The sequence below is a fragment of the Atractosteus spatula genome, chromosome 11 (assembly GCF_055471065.1).
Source record: "Atractosteus spatula isolate fAtrSpa1 chromosome 11, fAtrSpa1.hap1, whole genome shotgun sequence".
In the NCBI taxonomy this organism is placed as follows: domain Eukaryota; kingdom Metazoa; phylum Chordata; class Actinopteri; order Semionotiformes; family Lepisosteidae; genus Atractosteus; species Atractosteus spatula.
Window position 1 is genome coordinate 5587687 of NC_142716.1, and position 18328 is coordinate 5606014.

Consider the following 18328-nt stretch of genomic DNA (forward strand, 5'->3'; position numbering starts at 1 on the left):
GGAATGGAACTGCAATAATACATTATTATTTTAGAACAGAACGTAGAACAATGTCTACGATACAGATAATGGTGAATGGAATGGTGGTAGCTGATTGGTAGCCTCATACAGAGTGCCCGCCTTCTGTCCGCCATTCCCGGAAGTTTTCCCACGCCGAGTCCATGCGCTATAAAGAGAGTCGCTCGTAACGCTGGTGAGTTGTAACATACTGTAATTTAGTAAACACGGATTGTCTGTGTTTTGAGTCAAATGTATACAGGATATTTTGTGTACACTAAACAAAGTTCGTTATTATCTCAAAACATTTTTTTCACGTTGAGTTTTCTTTTTTACGGAATGTAAACTAAACGAATTTAAACTATAGATTTCGACAGTCCCAGTACAACCGTAGATGCGTTTTGATACTGAACCACTCGTGGATCGTGGATCTGTCTGTTCGGAAACGACTGATAATGTGATTAACTGGCTCTGAGGATTAAAAGTTACGGGCTTTATAATGAAGTCCTGCTGTGTTCTCATTAAACTGTTCGGATATAGTTTGATATGGATAAACGGCATGTGTAGTTTGAAAACTCGCCATGCTTTTTATCAACAGCTGTAACGTCTGTCCCATTACGCGTCTACAGCTGTATGAGACCCGCTGGTCAATTCTGATCCTCCAGTTCTGCGTTATTATTTTGTGGCCTGGATTTGATGGTGATGTATACATCTCTGGTAGCGCCAAAAACTCGTCGACCAGGGGATTTAAGAAGCGTTTAAGTGAAAGGTCATTTGTAGCACAAAAGAGAAAATATGAAGGAGGGAAAAGAAGAGGGGGAAGTGGTTAGGATTCTGGACAGTAACTGGAAGGTTTTGGGTTCCAGTCCCAGGTGCATCATTGCTGTTGTGCCCTTGAGCAAGGTACTTCACCCAGATCATTTCAGTAAAATCCCCTGTATAAATGTATGAAAGTCATTTGTGATATAAATGCATCATCCAAATAAATTAAATATGAAGGTGACACGAGATAAAACGAATGCAACTTAAACATAAGCATTAACTCTTGCTTATGAAAATCATAAATCATAAGTGAAACTTATTAAAATAGTCTGTATATTACCTGTGAGCTTCCATAGAGTGTTCATGTCTATAGAAAACAACAGATTATAAAAATAAATACAAGCGCAGCACAAGTTTTGATGTAATTTCAAGATGCAACATTTAGTTTTGAGGTCCGGACCTAATAATGCATGATGACTGCATTTGAGTACAAGTGTTCAGTCTTGTACAGGTGCACTAAGTTTTCATTAGCTTTACCCTTGACCTTTGTTTCATCCTGAGCATTAGGATGAGAATATTTGGTTCTGCTCAGATGTACCAGGGGATAGCAGGCATATTTGTGTCAACAAGAACTGTAGGAGCTGAACAGGTTTACAACAAACCTGGTGTGTTGATAGTATTAATAAAAAATACTGTGACTGAGCTATAAAGAATGTTTTTATTTCATGAACATCTTGCCCTCTCTCCAAAAGAGGTTACAGAAATTCTGTATATCCAGCTCTGTGATTTGTGACTATAAGCCCATTTTTGTAGACACCTAAATTAAGAACTACAGAAACCACTAGTTACAAATTGTGTTTATAAACGTTTAACTGCAAAGCCGACAACATCACCCACAAGCGACAGATCTCTGTTGCATGTCTGCTGTTTCTGGAAGATGCTGTCCTCTTTGCCTCATCTGACTGAGATCTTTGGGCGCGCTAGAGAGGTTTGCCGCTGAGTTTGACAGGGTCACGGTGAGGGTCAGCACCCCCAGATCTGGAAAGGAGAAGATTACTCTCTCCTAGTGAGGGAGGAACAGCCGCCCCAGGTGGAGACCTTTAAGTACCTCGGGGACTTGTTCACGCATGAGGGTAGAGGGGGATCGACCAGCCAATTGGTGCAAAAGCCACAGTCGTGTGGATGCTGTACACGACTGGGAATGTCGGATTGCAGTTGTGACACAGGAGCTAAGTTTTGAAACCAAGCTCTCCATTTTCCGGACGATCTCCAACCCCGTCTTCACCTATTACCTGGTCATGGGCTATGGGTTGTGACCGAAAGCCTGAGATTGTGGGTACAAGCGGCGGAAATTAGGTTTCTCCGTAGGGTTGGTGGGCTTATGCTCTGTGACAGGGTGAGGAGCTCGGCAATCCAGGAGGACCTGCTCCTATGGATCGAGAGCAGCCAGCTGAGGTGGGTCAGACATCTGGTGAGGATGCCCCAGGCGCCTCCTGCTGGAGGTGTACTGGGCGCGATCTACTGGGAAGAGATGCGAGGGCAGACCCAGGATGCAATGGTGGGATTGTATCTCTGAGCTGTCCTGGGAGCACCGGGAAATCCCCCAGGAGGAGCTGGAGGCTGTTCCCCGGGAAAGGGTAGTCTGGTCTGCTTTGCTCCGCTTATTACCACTGTGACCTTCACCAGTCAGAAAATGATGATGTTTAACTGCAAGTTGATATTTTTTCCTTGTAGAGCAGTTACCATGGCGGCCACATTCAGCAGTGATGGTGCCCAGGTGATTCAGCGGTCCCTGAGTACCATGGCAACAGACAACTGGACACCAGCTGAAAGCTTGGATGAGGTGTACCAGATTGAGGAGACCTGTAGTTTCATCACAAAAAATCAATTCCTCAAGGTTTGTCTTAGGTCATGTTGAAGTCCCTTTTCCAGGGCTGTTATGCCACCAACAGGGCTAATGACCATCTATCAAGTCATGATTTCTCTTATACGTAAAGGGAAAATCCATACAAGCATAAGCAAACAGTTACAGTGCCTTGCGAAAGTATTCGGCCCCCTTGAACTTTTCAACCTTTTGCCACATTTCAGGCTTCAAACATAAAGATATAAATTTTTTATTTTATGTGAAGAATCACCAACAAGTGGGACACAATTGTGAAGTGGAACGAAATCTATTGGATTTTTGAAACTTTTTTAACTAATAAAAAAAATGAAAAGTGGGGCGTGCAAAATTATTCGGCCCCCTTGCGTTAATACTTTGTAGAGCCACCTTTTGCTGCGATTACAGCTGCAAGTCGCTTGGGGTATGTCTCTATCAGTTTTGCACATCGAGAGACTGAAATTCTTGCCCATTCTTCCTTGCAAAACAGCTCGAGCTCAGTGAGGTTGGATGGAGAGCGTTTGTGAACAGCAGTTTTCAGCTCTTTCCACAGATTCTCGATTGGATTCAGGTCTGGACTTTGACTTGGCCATTCAAACACCTGGATACGTTTATTTGTGAACCATTCCTTTGTAGATTTTGCTGTATGTTTGGGATCATTGTCTTGTTGGAAGATAAATCTCCGTCCCAGTTTCAGGTCTTTTGCAGACTCCAACAGGTTTTCATCCAGAATGGTCCTGTATTTGGCTGCATCCATCTTCCCCTCAATTTTAACCATCTTCCCTGTCCCTGCTGAAGAAAAGCAGGCCCAAACCATGATGCTGCCACCACCATGTTTGACAGTGGGGATGGTGTGTTGAGGGTGATGAGCTGTGTTGCTTTTACGCCAAACATATCGTTTTGCTTTGTGGCCAAAAAGTTCGATTTTGGTTTCATCTGACCAGAGCACCTTCTTCCACATGTTTGGGGTGTCTCCCAGGTGGCTTGTGGCAAACTTTAGACGAGACTTTTTATGGATATCTTTGAGAAATGGCTTTCTTCTTGCCACTCTTCCATAAAGGCCAGATTTGTGCAGTGTAAGACTGATTGTTGTCCTATGGACAGACTCTCCCACCTCAGCTGTAGTTCTCTGCAGTTCATCCAGAGTGATCATGGGCCTCTTGGCTGCATCTCTGATCAGTCTTCTCCTTGTCTGAGCTGAAAGTTTAGAGGGACGGCCAGGTCTTGGTAGATTTGCAGTGGTCTGATACTCCTTCCATTTCAAGATGATCGCTTGCACAGTGCTCCTTGGGATGTTTGAAGCTTGGGAAATCTTTTTGTATCCAAATCCGGCTTTAAACTTCTCCACAACAGTATTACGGACCTGCCTGGTGTGTTCCTTGGTCTTCATGATGCTCTCTGCGCTTTCAACAGAACCTTGAGACTATCACAGAGCAGGTGCATTTATACAGAGACTTGATTACACACAGGTGGATTCTATTTATCACCATCAGTCATTTAGGACAACATTGGATCATTCAGAGATCCTCGCTGAACTTCTGGAGTGAGTTTGCTGCACTGAAAGTAAAGGGGCCGAATAATTTTGCACGCCCCACTTTTCATTTTTTTATTAGTTAAAAAAGTTTCAAAAATCCAATAGATTTCGTTCCACTTCACAATTGTGTCCCACTTGTTGGTGATTCTTCACATAAAATAAAAAATTTATATCTTTATGTTTGAAGCCTGAAATGTGGCAAAAGGTTGAAAAGTTCAAGGGGACCGAATACTTTTGCAAGGCACTGTATCTAGTTATCTTCTTTTAGTGTAACCCTCAAACTGTGGAATTCTTAAGTTTGTCCTTGCATGGAATTTTTGTGACCCTATTCTTTTATATCTATGAAGGCTATTAGTTTTAGAATTAAAAAATGTTAACGTTTGGGAAGGTCCCTGTATTTGCCAATGTCTTTAGTTTCAGCATTGATGGGTTGCAGTTTAAAGCAACTCACCTATTAAAGAGAAAGTGCAGGAGACCGGTGGAGACAAAGAAAATCCCAAAAAGAATGTCTTTGGATTGAACTTTCTGGGTTTTATTGTTATCATAGATGTTTAAATATTCTGAGTTGATTTTTGCTTATTCAACTTATTTTGTTGCCTTCACATATTGACATTCATACTCTGTTTTGCCTTATTTGAAATTTGAACAAAGTTGACATTAATTACTTTGCCATTCTTTAACTCCTCATTTCTGGCTAAACATTTTGCTGTTTTTTTCTAATTTCTCATCTCTGTTCCTGATGAGATGTGGTTTCAGCATAAAATAGACACAATGTATACTAAACAGCAGGCCCATCATTTACACTTTCCATAATATAAAAGCAAGGTTAATTCTACTCTTCAACAGTGATCGAAAAAGGTTTCCTATTAATTAGGGTACAGAGCTGGCTTAAAAATAACTACTGAAGTTTGTAAAGGGAAGAAGAGAGATGAAAAACAGACAGGTTAATCTCCATGTATAATCAACTAATGAGAGCAAGGACAGAATGAAACCAATTAAAGTGACAGTTAACTCTGTTAAAGCTCATTAGTTTCTGTCTTTCAGGTCGCACTGCAGTTCCCAGATGACCTTCTGGCTGATTCGGTTGCAGTAGCTTCCAAGCTAGAGAAGAGCACAGGTGCAAAAATGTACATTTTAGGAGACACATCCTATGGCAGGTGATGGTCCTCCATGTGACTTACTGATGATTCTCGCAGTGTTTAAGCCACAGAGGATAATGAAACCCCAAGAATGAAACTGTCTCGAAAACAAAAGTGGGATAATGGCATTTAAGTTCCATATTTATTTTGAAATCACTGAAAAGAAAGGGCTGCCCTGTCATTAATTGGGATGACATACCAGTAATGTGGATGGAAGTCTCTGGGATACCATCCTGATAGGCACTCCAAAATGCTCTCAGATAAGGCGTCTCTTGATGACTGAAAAACAGAGGCTTATTTTCTGGAAGTCTTTAATGAGGCTGGCCTCCCACCCTTTAGGAGACCTTGAGATAGATAGATAGATACTTTATTGATCCCGTGAGGGAAATTGCAGTGCAACAGCAGCTTAACACACACAACACAGCCACAGTGTAACGAATTATATAATAATGGTACAATACATACAATACAATACAAGAGTTACTCACAGTCCGGATGCACAAGAACAAACTAGAACAGAACAGTACACAGAACACAGAGTAACTATAGATATAAATATAAATATAAATGTATTGCACAGGTCCCTGGCATATATTGCACAAAAAGTGGTTGTAAACGGGAAAAAGAAAAAGAAAAAGAAAGAGAACAGATGTAGCAGTAGATGTGTAGATGCGTTTAGTCCAGAAACAGGTCACTGTCGATGTTGCCTCTGCCAAGACGCAAGGTGGATGCGTTGTACAGTCTTATGGCAGACGGCAAGAATGACCTTCTGTAGCGCTCCCTGTCGCACCGTGGATGAATCAGTCTATTGCTGAACGTGCTCTTCATTCCTGCAAGCCTGTCATAGAGGGGATGGGAGAAGTTGTCCATGATGGCCTCTAGTTTGGACATCATTCTCCTCTCAGCCACTACCTCCAAGGAGTCCAGGTCAAACCCAATAACAGAGCTTGCTCTCCTGATGAGCTTGTTCAGCCTTTTGGAATCTACTGCTCTAATCCCAGAGCCCCAGCACACCACTGCGTAGAAAATGGCACTCGCTACCACCGACTGATAGAACATGTGTAGCATCTTACTACACACATTGAAGGACCTGAGCCTCCTCAAGAAGTAGAGTCGGCTCTGTCCCTTCTTATAGATGGCCTCGATGTTCTTAGACCATTCCAGTCTATCGTCGATGTGCTCTCCCAGGTACTTGTACGAGTCCACCATCTCCACGCCACTCCCATGGATGTAGACAGGAGTAGGTTTGACCTTTTTCCTCCTGAAATCTACCACCAGTTCCTTTGTCTTCGTCACATTCAGTTCCAAGTGGTTCACCCCACACCACTCCACAAAGCTGCTGACCAGTCCTCTGTACTCCTCCTCCTGTTCACCCTTGATACATCCCACAATTGCAGAGTCATCTGAGAACTTCTGCAGGTGGCATGACTTTGAGTTGTACTTAAAGTCCGAAGTATAGAGGGTGAAGAGGAATGGAGAAAGAACTGTCCCTTGAGGTGCCCCTGTGTTACTCACTACCTGTTCAGACACACAGTTCTGAAGTCTCACAGACTGTGGTCTGCCTGTCAGGTAGTCAGTGATCCACGAGGTCGTGGAGGCATCGACTTGCATCTCCTCCAGCTTCCTCCTTAGAAGTAAGGGCTGGATGGTATTGAAGGCACTGGAGAAGTCGAAAAACATGATCCTTACAGTGTTGCCAGCCCTGTCCAGGTGTGAGTAGGCCCTTTGCAGCATGTAGATGATCGCATCCTCCACACCAACACTGGGCTGGTAGGCAAACTGTAGGGTGTCCAGTGATGAGCTGACCAGGGGTCTCAGGTGGGATAAGACCAGCCTCTCCAGTGTCTTCATGATGTGAGAAGTCAGTGCAACTGGTCTGAAGTCGTTGAGGACAGAGGGGCACCCTTTCTTTAGTTAGTTTATGCTTTGTTCATCTGTTGAATGGGAATTCGTCTCAAGTTGTCAGCTACTGTATTTTTAAAAGGACTTATATGAACCTTTGCAGCCCCTTACTAGAATCTACGATAAAAGTGAAATGAGTTCCTTTACTACGATTGTAAATCTGGTACGATTATGAACACTATCACGAAGTGTTTCAGTCCATGTGTTTTATGTAATGCATTCACTTGACTATTTCCTCCGATTGTGTTGCAGCTGCTGCGTGGATGAGGTGGCAGCAGAACACGTTGGCGCTGAGGGTATCGTTCACTATGGCAGGGCGTGTCTGAGCCCCTCGAGAAGGCTGCCCCTGATGTATGTGTTTGGGAGAAGACCAGTTAACCTTACGAAATGTGCCTCTTCCTTCCGAGAACTCTACCCTGACAAGCAGAGCCACATAGTTGTACTCTATGATGTGATCTATTCCTTTATCATGGGTAATCTGTCAGCCTAATACTAACTTTATTTACTTTAATCTTTGATAATGTTACATTGAAAATGACGTAATACGGCAAGAAACTAAAACTTTTTGTGGAGGATTAAAATCTGTTTTCTTTATTGAAGCCGATTAGCAATCGAGGAGCACTACTTTGTCGCTGAAGCATTTTTCACTTATTACTATTAGCATATTAATAAGGAAATTTTTATTCAGGAGAATAAATCTCTGGTATGTAATCAGACTCTTTAAGTGTCTAAATGAGTTGTGGAGTCTTGTGCCTAAAGCGTTTGTCAAAAAAGCCATTTGAATTTCTGTCTTCAGATGACCTTCTGGAACTACTTCAGCCTGAATATCCAAATATGGTCATGTCTCGAATCAGTGTGGAAGGAGCCTTGTCCTTCAGTCTTAAAGAAAGAGATGGGACGCATGAAGAGGCTGAAGGAACAGGAGTATTCCCAAACCAGACAGGGGGTCCACTTGTTCACAAATTTGGGCGTCATTTCAGCCTGCAAGCAGGCCTCGGCTTGGAGGACTACAGCATGTTTTTCATTGGCCAGGAAGGTGCAACCTTGACGAACTTCATGATGACCTGGAACCGCTGCTCGTTCTGTTCGTTTAACCCAGAAACGGGTGTCGGGAGGCCAGAGACGGTTAATGTTAACAAGTCCTTGATGAAGCGCTACTACTTAATTGAGAGGGCCAAAGACGCCAGAGTTGTGGGAATTTTAGTTGGCACTCTTGGAGTGGCAGATTACCTCTCCATCATTGACCACCTGAAGGAAGCCATTAAAAAGGCAGGCAAGAAGAGCTACATGTTTGCGATGGGGAAGTTAAATGTACCAAAGCTGGCAAACTTCCTAGAGATTGATGTGTATGTGCTGGTGGCGTGTTCAGAGAACTCTCTCCTGGACTCCAGTGAGTTTTACCGGCCTGTTGTCACGCCTTTCGAGATGGAAATTGCCTGCAACAAGAACAGGGAATGGACTGGAGAATACGTTACTGACTTCAGGGACTTGCTGCCTGGTAGGTTTTATTCCATCCTTGTTTTTGATTCTTTTGCTTTTTGTATTTAAAAAAAAAAGGTTTGTTTGACTTTTAAACTTTAGAACTTGGTGATGTCCTTGGGTGGTATACTCAGGATTCCACTAGGTCTTTTATGTACAATTTTAATGAATGATCTATGATGTTTATATCTCCTAAAGCTTTGTTTTCTTATTCTTGGCATGGAATTTTTTATTAGATAGCGATGCTTTTCCCCCCCCATTTCTAGTTTTGTCATTTTACAGACACATTTTCCTGTTTAATTTAGCATATTGGACTGTGATGTGTTTGTGTGCAGGAGCCTGTAGCTATGTGGAGTTCCTCCGGTCAGATCCAGACATCGATGGGAATGAAACGGATGTGTCCCTCATCACAGGGGCTCTGCGCTCCTCTGGCTTGTCTTCATATGAGCTCGGAGGGACTGATCCTGGCTCCTCTCTGGTCCAGAGAAATCAAGTCCTAACAGTGTCACAAGCAAATACGGCAGGTCTGTCTAATGAAAATATATTTTGATAAATAATGAAATGTAAAACGTAGGGAATTTAAGTTATACATTTACAAACAATAAGATAAGATCACTTTATTAGCCATATACAATTTCTTGTATTAGGAATTTGTCTTTTCAGGCAAGACCTAACTTGCTCTCCATGAGACACACTGACAGGGAGAGAAGCTTGGGGTCAGAGCACAGGGTCAGCCATTTATACGGCACCCCTGGAACAATTGGGGTTAAGGGCCTTACTCAAGGGCCCAACGGAGTAGGATTCCTCTTCCAGCCACAGGCGCAGATCCTTCGCCACAGAGCAACCACAGCTCACAATAAACAGTTGTGTTCAAATAATATAAAAGTAATCACTTTTATTATTGCTAAAAAAGCAAAAAAATACAAGTAAAAAAAAATGCAGAAAGATCATTTTAGGTAAATTTTCTTTTATTTAAGGTCACGTTTTACAGGGAATTCAGTACTAGCTGTTTTAAATTCAGACACTAGAGGGCAGGTAAGGACCACTTTTGGAAAGAGCTTAGCCCATTGTTTAGACAGAGGTCTTAAGCTGTGCCTTTAGGCATGACAAATGTATTAGTCATTTGCTGTTCCAATTGCATAACCAATATAAATTAAAATAAAAAACTGAAAGAAAATATTGATGAGTTTTACCAAATCCAAATGATTCGGAAATACTTGGTATCGTTGGTTGCAGGTAAGCCATTACTGAGTTTGGCAGCGAGACCTTTTTGTATGTATTCATAGATCAGGAGAGAGATTGTTGTAATGTGCGTTTTCTTGAATATGTTTTGCTCTAAAACTATTCCCTTCGGGGCAAGAAAACCGTTTATGCTGCTGCCAAGAACTTCTTACCTTTCATTCTTTGAAGCACAGAGGGGAGAAAGTGATCTTGTTAACGCCTGCTGTGAATAAAATGCTGTGTGGTTTGTCTGCTGGAACTGAGGTATTACCTACATGAAATACAAGCAGTTTAAGATTCTTATTTGTTTTATACTATAAGACATACTGCATACTTTCATATGTATCGTAGGATTTTTCTTTTGAATTTTTACACAGTGGATTTAGTAAGAATAAAATTCTACTTGTTATAAGGGATACAGAAAAACAGGGTATATTTATGTTCAACTTGCCGTTTAGGGAAGCTGGATACTTGTCTTCTATACAAAAGCAATCTTTTTATTCCTTTATACTTATCTTTATTCTGGATTTTGCATTTAGAAAATGAACTTTTTTTTTAGCAGACAATAACACAGAGGGCAGGTAATGCAGTGATAATTAGGGATGCTGTCGTAGAAAACCTCATTCATCTCCTGCTGGAAAGTAAACGCTGGGATTTTTTCTTCAGTCATTCACTGTGCGGAGAAATGGGTGAACGGGGGAGTTGCATTCAATAAATAAAAAAGGTTCTTCATAAGAACAATGCCACTGAAAGAAAGTGACACCAGTTTAATAATGGTGTGTTTATGAAATGAACCAGAAACCTATATTGATACTGATGTGCTGTTCGTTATGACACAGAATGCACCAGTTTGTCTTGCCACGAGTAGCACTGAAGGAGCCTTGGTAGAAACCTGAGAATAATCGCCCGTCTTTGTTTTTTAGCTGCGTTGTTGGCCAGTCGCAGCTGGCAAGGGCTGGAGCAGAAGCTGGGAGAAACTCCGGTAACCAAGGCAGTGGAAGGGCGAAGAGGAATTGCCATTGCGTATGAGGAAGAAGGGAATAGCTGACTCTCCCCGCACTGAACGGCAACCCATCAGGGCCAATGTCAGAACACCAGAGGAGAGGAGGAGGTCTTCCTGTTCGGGACCACAGGGCAAACGCTTCCCTGTCGTGGCCTGCTCATTTTCACTGCAGCAAGTGGGGCAGAAAATAATAATACAAAAAAATTGTAAAGAAAAGTCTTGTTCATTTTTCACTTTGAAGTTTCTTATACTGATATAGACCCATGTAACATTAGGAGAAAAGAAAATTGTCCTCCTCTATTCCCTATAAAAGTTTAATTCAATTTAAAGGAACTGAAGGATAATTGTATTTAACACAATTAAACTGCTCCTTGAAAAGGGTGAAAACGCATTTTTTGAAAAGTAGGTATGATTTTCTGTACAGCACTATAAATAAATAAATTGAGGAACACAGTGCATTACAGTGCAGCATTTGGTTTCCAACTGCAGGCAGATAATTCTGTTCAGCAAATATCCTAATTGGATTTACATTAGAATGGTAGCAGATTAGCCCATTCAATTAATCTACATAGTGTTTAGTTGCTAGTAGCTAACTGATCTGAGGATAACATCTGTATATGATACTACGATATTACCAACCTCAGTAAGACAGGAGAAATCTAATGATAATGAATAATCAGTATAATATTCTGACTGTAGACTTTCATGTTGAGCTGTTTAGTAAACATTCATTAGAAGCCCCCTAAACTGCAGTTTATCATTATCTTCTGCTTTGTTTTTAGCCTAAGGAGAAGTACAATTTATTAAACCCGTTTTATCTCGGGAAAGGATATTGGCAATGGACGTACATTGTTTTAAATAGAGGGAACTTTGTAGCATTGTCTGAAGGAGATCTGGATTACTACTGTACATATTGAACTATTGCCTCCCGGGAAGACGGAACCCATCTTTTCTGTAGACTTACCTGCAGAGAGTAAAACTCTTTTACGAATTCAACCAATCTTGTAAGCCTTTTCCAGTGTGATCTCACTACTGTAGGTGACCTTGTGTCACAGGGCAAATACTGTGTAGAGATATCCGCTTTATGAGAGGGTGTACAGCCTCTGCCTCTGTCCTCAGAAGCTGTTTGTTATAGGCTGTTAATGTGATGTTACCTGAGGCTGACGATTATAAAACATTCTGCAGTTAAAATTCAGCTCCTGCCAAATATGTCTTTTTCAACAAATGGTGCAAATTTGTAGAAGGGAAAATCAATTTGTACACATGGAGCAAGAAATATTTTATAAAGCTGAACTAATTAAAAAGCTGCGGTTGGTGCAAGAAATCAGTTTAGTAGAATCATGAGGGTATTTAATGCCATTTAGAACAAAATCCAATAACTTAATTCTGTTCATTTTATTAAATATTCACCAAAGTAATATCCCAGGCCAAGGTTTGCTGTCTGTTGAGAAATTAAAGGGCTGTTATTTTACAGTGGTGCTCAGCTAAAATGACAGAGACATTTTCTATATAATGATAACAAGCCCCACTGTGCCTGTTAGGAGCTCACAGTGAGTCACTGTCATCCATAACATTCAATTCCCCCAACAGTGAAGGATACAATTTATATTCAATGAAAACGGCCAGAAATATTTCCAGTTCTGCAGGTTTTTAAAGAGTTTTTAGAATTAGCCTTTCCACTCCAATTTACATGAAGAATTTCCAGACACTCTTTCTCAAGCTTTTTTTGCCAACAAAGACTTTCTTCCCGAGTACAAACCTAGAGGTGGAGTGACTCTGAATACAGTGTGAGGGAACGTATTTGAACAGAACGTCTTTGAGATATTCTGAATGGTTACTTTTCATATGGCCAAATGATGTCCCATGTCCCATCTTAGCTGTAGCCCTAAACCTAACTCTTACTTAAGGATTAGGCTTAGTGTTGGTACTAACGCTTCAAAAAGGAGTAGGGTTGGTTCTGATGGAATCTAATTCTGCATTTAATATTTGGCTAAGTAACAGAATTTAATTCTGAGTTGAAGTTTGGGTGAGGATTGGAGATGGACCTAATGTTAATTTTTCCATTGCCGCTAAGGTTAGAGTATGGATTGTACAAGCTAGGGTTAAGGATTTGATTGAAGTTAGAAGACTGTTAGTTCAGGTTAAGTAACCATACGTTTAACTTATGATTAGAGTCAGATATATACTGAAGGTCACCTTTAGGCTTATTGTAGCCTAAAGTAGGATAGAATGCAGGGTTATATGTATAAACAGATAGGTATAGTATGAGAGATCCGAACAATTTTAATTTAACCTTAACTTTATGTATCCTGCTATCTGTAGAAGAGCAGACCCTTCAGAAAAGATAGCACCCATTTATAGAGTTGGGTGGGCTGGAAAAACCAGGGTGAACCATGCTGCTCAAGGAATAGGGGACTGTCCGCAGTGAGGATCTGAACCCACAAACCTCAAGCTACTGTAGTAGTGCTGAGGTATAACCAATCTATTCCTGCTCCTGAAGATAAAGAAAACACCTCCTTCAGAAACCATTGCAGAGTGCACACTGGGTCCTGGATTATTCCCTCATATTTTAACTATTATGAGAGCAATTGCAAGATCAGCCTGACCTCACACAAGGTGGAGGGGAATGACATTAATCTTCTTCATACAAATAACCAATGGCAATGATGAGGACTGTGATAAAGGGAACTAGGAACACTGCAAGAGGGCGGCACATACAGTATGACATTTTAGATAATATATGGATTTTATAAAGGTCTCTGGAATATCCAACCAATTTACCTGGATTCTTTTATAATATTTCTGTACAATGTAAACTGACATTTAAAAGTAATAACAGTTGTTCGTTTCTTACACTATTTCATTAAGTACCGACAGACTCTGTAATATGATTTTAAAGATTTGTTTTGCCATTTTCTTTGAAATGCACTAAGTTAAAGATTATGGCATCCATTTGCTTTTCACAATGAAATTTTGCAGATCTGTCAGTGCATAATGAGATAAAACATTCACTGTGCTTAATCCATGTTATAATTACCATCATCTCATACCCAGAATCCTTCATTGTGGATTTTTTCTTTTCATCAAAGCTAAACAATTAAAAATCATAGAAATAAACGTTTTAGGCATAAAATGTATGGTTTTATTAATCAAAACGGACATGGTTCTGTGCATATAATAGACCTGCTTTTTAAAACTGACCTCTGTGCTTGTGTAATTGGGTTTGAGATTAGCCTTTTCCCCTTTCTTCCAAAATGTGTACATTTTATTCAGGAGGAAACAAAAGAAAGCCATTTTCTGAAAGTACTGGTTAATAATTCAATTAGGCCATTATGTAGTTTAAAATGTGACATTAAAATTGATCACATCAAATTTGACCTCAGCAACTGTATAGAATATGGAGGTTTTGTTGTTAACAGATATTGGTAAACTCAAAATCTAATTCAGCTTGCCACCTGTTTGTAACAAATGTAGTGTTTATTGTAACAGTACCATATTTAATTGGAAGAGTGCAACTTCTTGGTGGAATACCAGTGGGATTCATCTGTTGTGGTGAGCTGTACATATCTAATTGTGTACTCCAGACTGTATTTGCCCTGTGAAAAAATAAAATGCATTTTATCATGGTTTGTGTTGAGAACAAACCACTGTAGTTCTAAAAGCGACATTTTAAATTTGATGGTACACAGAATACAAAAATGATTTGTGTATTGTTCACCTTGCAGCTCTCTCCTTTAAAGACACCTGACATGAGTAATTGGAATCAGAATCAGGAGTATTTTGGGATGTGGAAGTCATAGCTTCTTCATTAGACTGGATAACAACAACCCCTGCTCCTGCTGAAAGGTATTATTTTTGCTGCCACCTTTCAATCTGAATTGTAATACCAGCAATGTATAGATACTGTATCTTGTAAATAAACTGCTGTTTTACCACAGCAAGCTCCCTTGCAGATGGTGTAAGGATGTTCCCAACAGATACGTTTGCAATAGCAGGGTCTTGTTTTAAATAATATTTACTTATCCACCAAATGAAACCATTTTAATCTAACCTGACCATACAGTGACATATAACATGCCTTCATATTTACATCAGTAAGTTATTTCAAGTCAGTATTGGTTAAATTATAGAAAGGAACTTGGTGAATAAATATTCTCAAAAGCATCACTTTTAAGACACTTTGCAAAATGATAGGCAAAAGTTTAGAAATCATATGTAAGAAAGAGGATATTTGACTCATATACTGTAGCTAATTTGGTAGCTAGTAACAAATTGAAACAATGCTTTCCTATAGTTTCCACTTGTGTCTCCTGGTTCATTGTTTCCATAGATTTGATCCAAAGTGTACGGGGTGATCTTTGTTGATGCCTTTGGAGTGTAGAACAGCACTAGGCCTGAGTTTTACCCAAGTCACTGTTGAATGGTAGAACAGGAATATGATGTTAGTCTTCCTGCTGCCACTCTGGGGATTTATGAACAGCCCGGAAGGAGTGAAGTACCCTCCTGTCCTCTTGCTGTAGCATTGTTCATCATCATGAACGCAAGCTGCTTTTCTGTGATGCCAGATCTCTTAGAACAAAGCTGGACAAGGCTTTCTTTCATGATTGCCAGCTGCTCTTATCTTACCCTGTGTCATTAACATTTCTAATTAAGAAATGAAACAGCAAAGTGTTCTATTTAATTAAAATAGACCGCAATGATACTTTTCTGGATCACCATTTTGAACAGTATTCTCCGTTAAAGTTAGTTTAAATGCCCATTTATATTTTGCATTGCATACAGTAATATAACACTACATTTAATTGTTGCAAAGGCTGAATTCTTTAATCCTGGTACTGTCAGTGCTGTTTGTGTAGACAGACAGGTGTACTGTCTGTCATCATTTTCCCACTTCACAGTTTGGAAGGGTTACAATACATTCCTCTTTCAGAAGTAATAAACACTTTTTCTGTCAAGAATGCATGTCTTGTCAGGAATAATTGATCCTTCCCACAGAAAGATAGAAGAGCTAGTCAAGAGGACATTTAACAGAATGTACTGTATAGGTTAATTTATTTACCTTACCCAAAAAAAGATTACTTATATTAAATTTTGGATATGTATTTTTTATACTACGCAAGCATAATGCGCATCAAATAACATCATGGAATTAAAAAAAAAAATTTGTAAGGAACCATAACAATGTAAAAACTGAGGATTTAGAAACAAATATAGCCTAAAGAAGAACCATTGTTTGGATGTTGTCATATCAAGTTTTTTGCAGAACAGACACAAAATATGGTCTAGTCTCCTTTAATGCAAAGTGATAGTTTATCGGTTTGTAAGTGTCACACAGAGCACAAATAATTTCTGTAATACCCTGATGCATTGCCCTTAAACAAATAGCACCTCTTCACATGCTTTTTAGTAGTTCCATCCAACACAGAAATTAAAGGTAATTTGAAAAAGAGCAATTCTCAGCAATCTTAAAAATGACACATGGTCCTTATATTGTTGCTATGAATATAAGCAATCTATATCTATGCATACACCTTCTTAGTCCTTTCAAATAGCACATATAAAAACAATATGAAAAGAATATAAAATGAATATTAAGATGTTTTCACACTTTTAAGTGCTTAGCATCATCCCGTTCCTTAATATTGAATAAAGTTTTACTTGAAGTAAAATATTATTTTTCATTCAAAGCACATTTGTAAATGTGCATCCGCAAAGCAGCATAAGCAAAATGCATTATATATTCATCAGGGGTGAACTAATAAATATTATTGGCCAAATACGATTTTCATGAAGAAAAACAATAAACAATAAATAAGAAAGCTGCTTTGTTTACGTCATGATTGTTCATTTCTAAATTTAGAATGTTTCAAACAAATGCGTGGTGTGTAGTGGGCAAAAAGTCATCCTCCTGCATGAGCTTGTAAACTATAAGAACATTATGCTCAATCTTAATCCTTCGATGTGTCAGTTTACGTGATTTTGGCCATTTGCTGCATTATGTACTTCATCAAAAGGCAGATTAAAATGAGGGTCCCAGACATCTGCAGCATTTAGTCCCTTGAACATTGTTAGTTAATTTTGCTGAGGGAAGAATTCAGCGTGCTCCAGCTAATCCTAATTATGTCCAGTACATAATCACATCATTTGCAAAGCATTAAAGGAGAATCACACAGTAAACACAACCTCCCAGTCGTTTTGAACATGAAGCAGAGCATTGCACAGCACTCCTAAAACCAGATTTCATTTCCCCATCTTTAAAATGGCAATGCAGACTGCAAACCACAACATTAAATTGCAACGCCTCCACCTTCATATAAACAAAACAAACGAGTACCACATTTTTTCTTTTCATAAGTAGAATTATTACCAACTATCAGCCTTTTCATAAAAAAATTAAAAGATTCAAAGCTTCTTTTTAAGAAAAAAAAATGCAGAAAGTAGGTGTATTTGCAGTAGATATGACATTTGTTTTGGATAAAAGCAATTCATTCCATTCTAATTAAAAAGTTTGTGAGTTTTGGATATAAATTGCTTCCTCTAAGAAAGCACTGAATTCCATTATTAACAATAAGCTTTATTTTACAGCACCTTTCTTGATACAATATATAATCCCAAGATGTTTTGAATGAAAACAAGACAAAGTCAAAAACAACAGAGGCATGTGCATACACATTTTTACAGTACGTGAACAAAACTAGCATGTAAAAGTGAGTTTTAAGACAGGATTTCAAAGTGCTGACTGACGTGTTGGTTATAATACAGTACATATATAGCCATGCCTGCAAGTCACAAGTGCCAACCCTCTGAAGCTCAGCAGATGTGAGACTGGCAAGTATCTGGATGGGAGACTACAGGGAAAGCTAAGATTGCAGCTGGAAGAGGTGTTACAGGGACCAGTAGGGAGCCCTCACCCTGCAGTCTGCGTGGGTCCTAATGCTCCAGTGTAGTGACAATATACTGTAAAAAAAAGGTATTTACTCTCTGTGGTCAATAAACACCCCAGGGTGTTTCTTGAAAAAAGTAGGGGTGTTACCCCGGTGTCCTGGCCAAATTTCCCTCTGGTCTTTACCCACGATGCCCTCCTAACAATCCCCATCTATGAATCATTACTCTGTTCTCCTGCCCACTGAGAGCTGATGTGTGGTGAGCGTTCTGGTGCACTTTGGCTGCTATAGCATCTTCCAGGTGGGGCAGTGGAGAGGAGTCCCCATTACTTGTAAAAGGGTTTGAGTGGAGGGTCCAGAAAAGCTCCACGTAAGTGTAAAGATCATCATCATCATTATTATTATTATTATAGATCCCTCCCAGGAGTTACACCACAATCGGACTGATCGGTCAATATCTGTTTAGATTGCTCTCGTGTTCAGGCATAACACAAAATAAAATCTTAATAAAATGTAATACTATCAAAA

The 18328-nt window shown here is 39.7% G+C and overlaps 1 protein-coding gene across 1 annotated transcript; it reads left to right on the forward strand.

Moving 5' to 3' along the window:
* The first annotated feature begins 141 nt into the window (after positions 1 to 141).
* dph2 (diphthamide biosynthesis 2) lies at positions 142 to 14541 on the forward strand. Its single transcript, XM_088928272.1, has 7 exons — positions 142 to 193; positions 2494 to 2656; positions 5217 to 5329; positions 7466 to 7686; positions 8010 to 8711; positions 9028 to 9216; positions 10837 to 14541. Exons 2-7 carry the CDS (start codon positions 2504 to 2506, stop codon positions 10959 to 10961), a joined length of 1503 nt encoding a protein of 500 aa, XP_088784398.1. The 5' UTR covers positions 142 to 193; positions 2494 to 2503; the 3' UTR covers positions 10962 to 14541.
* The last annotated feature ends 3787 nt before the right edge of the window (positions 14542 to 18328 follow it).

Coding starts and splice junctions, on each gene's coding strand:
- dph2 (XM_088928272.1), top strand. CDS start 2,504: ATGGCGGCCACATTCAGCAGTGATGGTGCCCAGGTGATTCAGCGGTCC. Junction 2,657..5,216: donor CAAAAAATCAATTCCTCAAG/GTTTGTCTTAGG, acceptor TCTGTCTTTCAG/GTCGCACTGCAGTTCCCAGA. Junction 5,330..7,465: donor GGAGACACATCCTATGGCAG/GTGATGGTCCTC, acceptor ATTGTGTTGCAG/CTGCTGCGTGGATGAGGTGG.